Raw genomic sequence first — 2,262 nt, 5'->3', positions numbered from 1 at the left:
CAGAGGTTTCCAAGGAAGCAGAAGCCTTCCTAGCAGAGGTTTCCAAGGAAGCAGAAGTGATCCCAGCAGAGGTTTCCAAGGAAGCAGAAGTTATCCTAGCAGAGGTTTCCAAGGAGGCAGAAGCCCAAACAGCAGAGTTTTCCACAGAAGCAGAAGTCCTCCCAGCACTCCCAGCAGAAGTCCTAACAACCAAGGAAGCTGAAACTGTGGCTACAGAAGATGTGAAACTACCCGAGACTACTGAGGTTGCTGCAAAGGAAGGAGAAGTCATCCCAGCAGAGGTTTCCAAGGAAGCAAAAGTCTCAACAACCAAGGAAGCTGACACTACGGCTACAGAAGATGTAAGACTCCTTGAGACTACCGAGGTTGCTGCCAAGGATGCTGACGCCAAGCCAACAGAGGCTACAGAGGAGGCTGGAGTAACTGAAGTCACAAATGAGAAGGACTCAGCATCTGTTCTCAACATAGAAACCGAGGTTGACACAGAGACCATTGTGTCAGAACAGTCTGGGAAACTTGAGAGTCCAACCACTGAGAAGTCATCTGCCTCTCAGACTCCCATGACTGAAGAAGCTGAACCCAGTCAAACTGAGAAGCCTCTTTCAAGCAAACAGAGTGGAGATGACGACAACAAACCACCAGCAAAGTCAAGTCCAACAAAATGATCACTTGGAATCTTTGATGAAATCCTATTGTGAATGAGTGCTGCTGTAATTCTTAAATGCTTGAGCCTTAAGTCTGAATCATTCACTTTGAATTCTGTCTGTTTGTCTATCAATGTGTGTAAATTAATTACTGTGGGTGCCAAAATTAAGGTAATAGTTTGATTATGGCCTATAGGTGTGCTGAGTCTGGGTAAGAAGATGTGTTAACCACTGGCATTGTGCTACTATTGCATTCTGCTTTCTTCCTTTCACTCTTCTGGTTGTCATGGCCTTTTTCTAATGTAAATTGGCCCTCTAAAAAGGATGTTCTCGCATGTTTGCTGACCAGTTCTGGCAAGATTTAAATTACACGCAAAATGTTCATTCAGAACATTCCTCCCTGGCACTTCTTGGCAAGAGCACTGGCACAATTAAGACCAGCCCTTGAAAAATAAAACTGTGGATTCTGCCAGACTCTTATTTAAATGTAGTTGGAGGTACTATGTAGGTCTGACTTTGTGACACTAGGTCCACATAAACCAGCTTCCACAATATCCACAGTTTACATCTGGTGTTTGAGACTTTTGTGTACTGGCCTAGCCATACAGATGTTTTCCAGATAAGGTGCTTTCGATCCAGGTGGCTGTTTGACCTCTCTTGCACATGTGCAGAATAAAAAAAAAAACACATTAAAAATTGTCCAGTATTGATGTAGTTTATTTTCTCTTTCCACTGGGGATTGTATGTTTGGTTGTGTGTATGCATGTGTGTATCTGTCCGCATCTAAAACTTCTGGACCCATCAACCTAATATTTCTTGTGCACATTGATGACTGTATGCTCAAGGACATTGAAAACCCCATAGAAAAGCTTGTTCTCATCTGCAGATTAATTCCATACCTGATATGTTATTATCCACTATGTTAGACATAATATTTTTATTATCTTCACTGTCATCTTGAGTGTAAGGGAGCCTTCTTCTATAGTTTTACTGGCTGACTACAAACCATCATGTGCATACTGTCACCTACTTTAGAGGGAAATATCATGACATTATAAAGAAGTTATATTCTCAATATTAAACCGGTGTCATTTAAATATTTAAATGAAGCCCTTTGAACCTGTAATTGTTTGCCCTGTCTCTAACACACATTTGATACTCCCATCCCCTTGCTTCAGCCATGCTGTAATAAAGTAACTGTAAGGGAGCTTTTTTGTTTGGGAGAGAGGGTATGGACAGGTTTTATTCTGTGTAGTTGTGTTAAAACAAAATGTCCTAAATAAATAACAATGTTAATTTGAGATTTTCATTGTTTCTTTATTAAGTTTATACAGCTAGGTTACAATACCATTACACTATTCTATACATCTGAAATAAAACTGATTATACTATACAAAACATTTGATTAAAAACTGCATACATCTATATACGATAATTTACACTATACTATATAAATACCACTTTATTCAAAACTTAGCAGTTGTATCTGTTCCCTGGTGGAGATCTGCACTAGTATTGGTGCTAAAAGAATCGACTTATAAACTACTCTACAGCATCTCAAGAAAATGAATCAACAATTTTGGTAATCAAGTAATCATTAAATTGACCCAACATTTCC

At 39.5% G+C, this 2,262-nt stretch overlaps 1 protein-coding gene across 1 annotated transcript in view; it reads left to right on the top strand.

Annotated features, from left to right (window-relative positions):
* The window catches only part of LOC118324993, a 9,564-nt gene extending 8,224 nt beyond the window's left edge, over positions 1-1,340 (top strand). Inside the window, exon 17 of the mRNA XM_035657523.1 lies at positions 6-1,340. Within this exon, the coding sequence (XP_035513416.1) occupies positions 6-665 (660 nt within the window). The 3' untranslated portion in view covers positions 666-1,340. The remainder of the gene's footprint in view (positions 1-5) is intronic.
* The last annotated feature ends 922 nt before the right edge of the window (positions 1,341-2,262 follow it).

This window comes from Morone saxatilis, unplaced genomic scaffold, assembly GCF_004916995.1.
Source record: "Morone saxatilis isolate NCDOM2014 unplaced genomic scaffold, NCSU_SB_2.0 Contig15, whole genome shotgun sequence".
Taxonomy (NCBI): domain Eukaryota; kingdom Metazoa; phylum Chordata; class Actinopteri; family Moronidae; genus Morone; species Morone saxatilis.
This window is presented reverse-complemented; position numbering and strand designations above follow the sequence as displayed.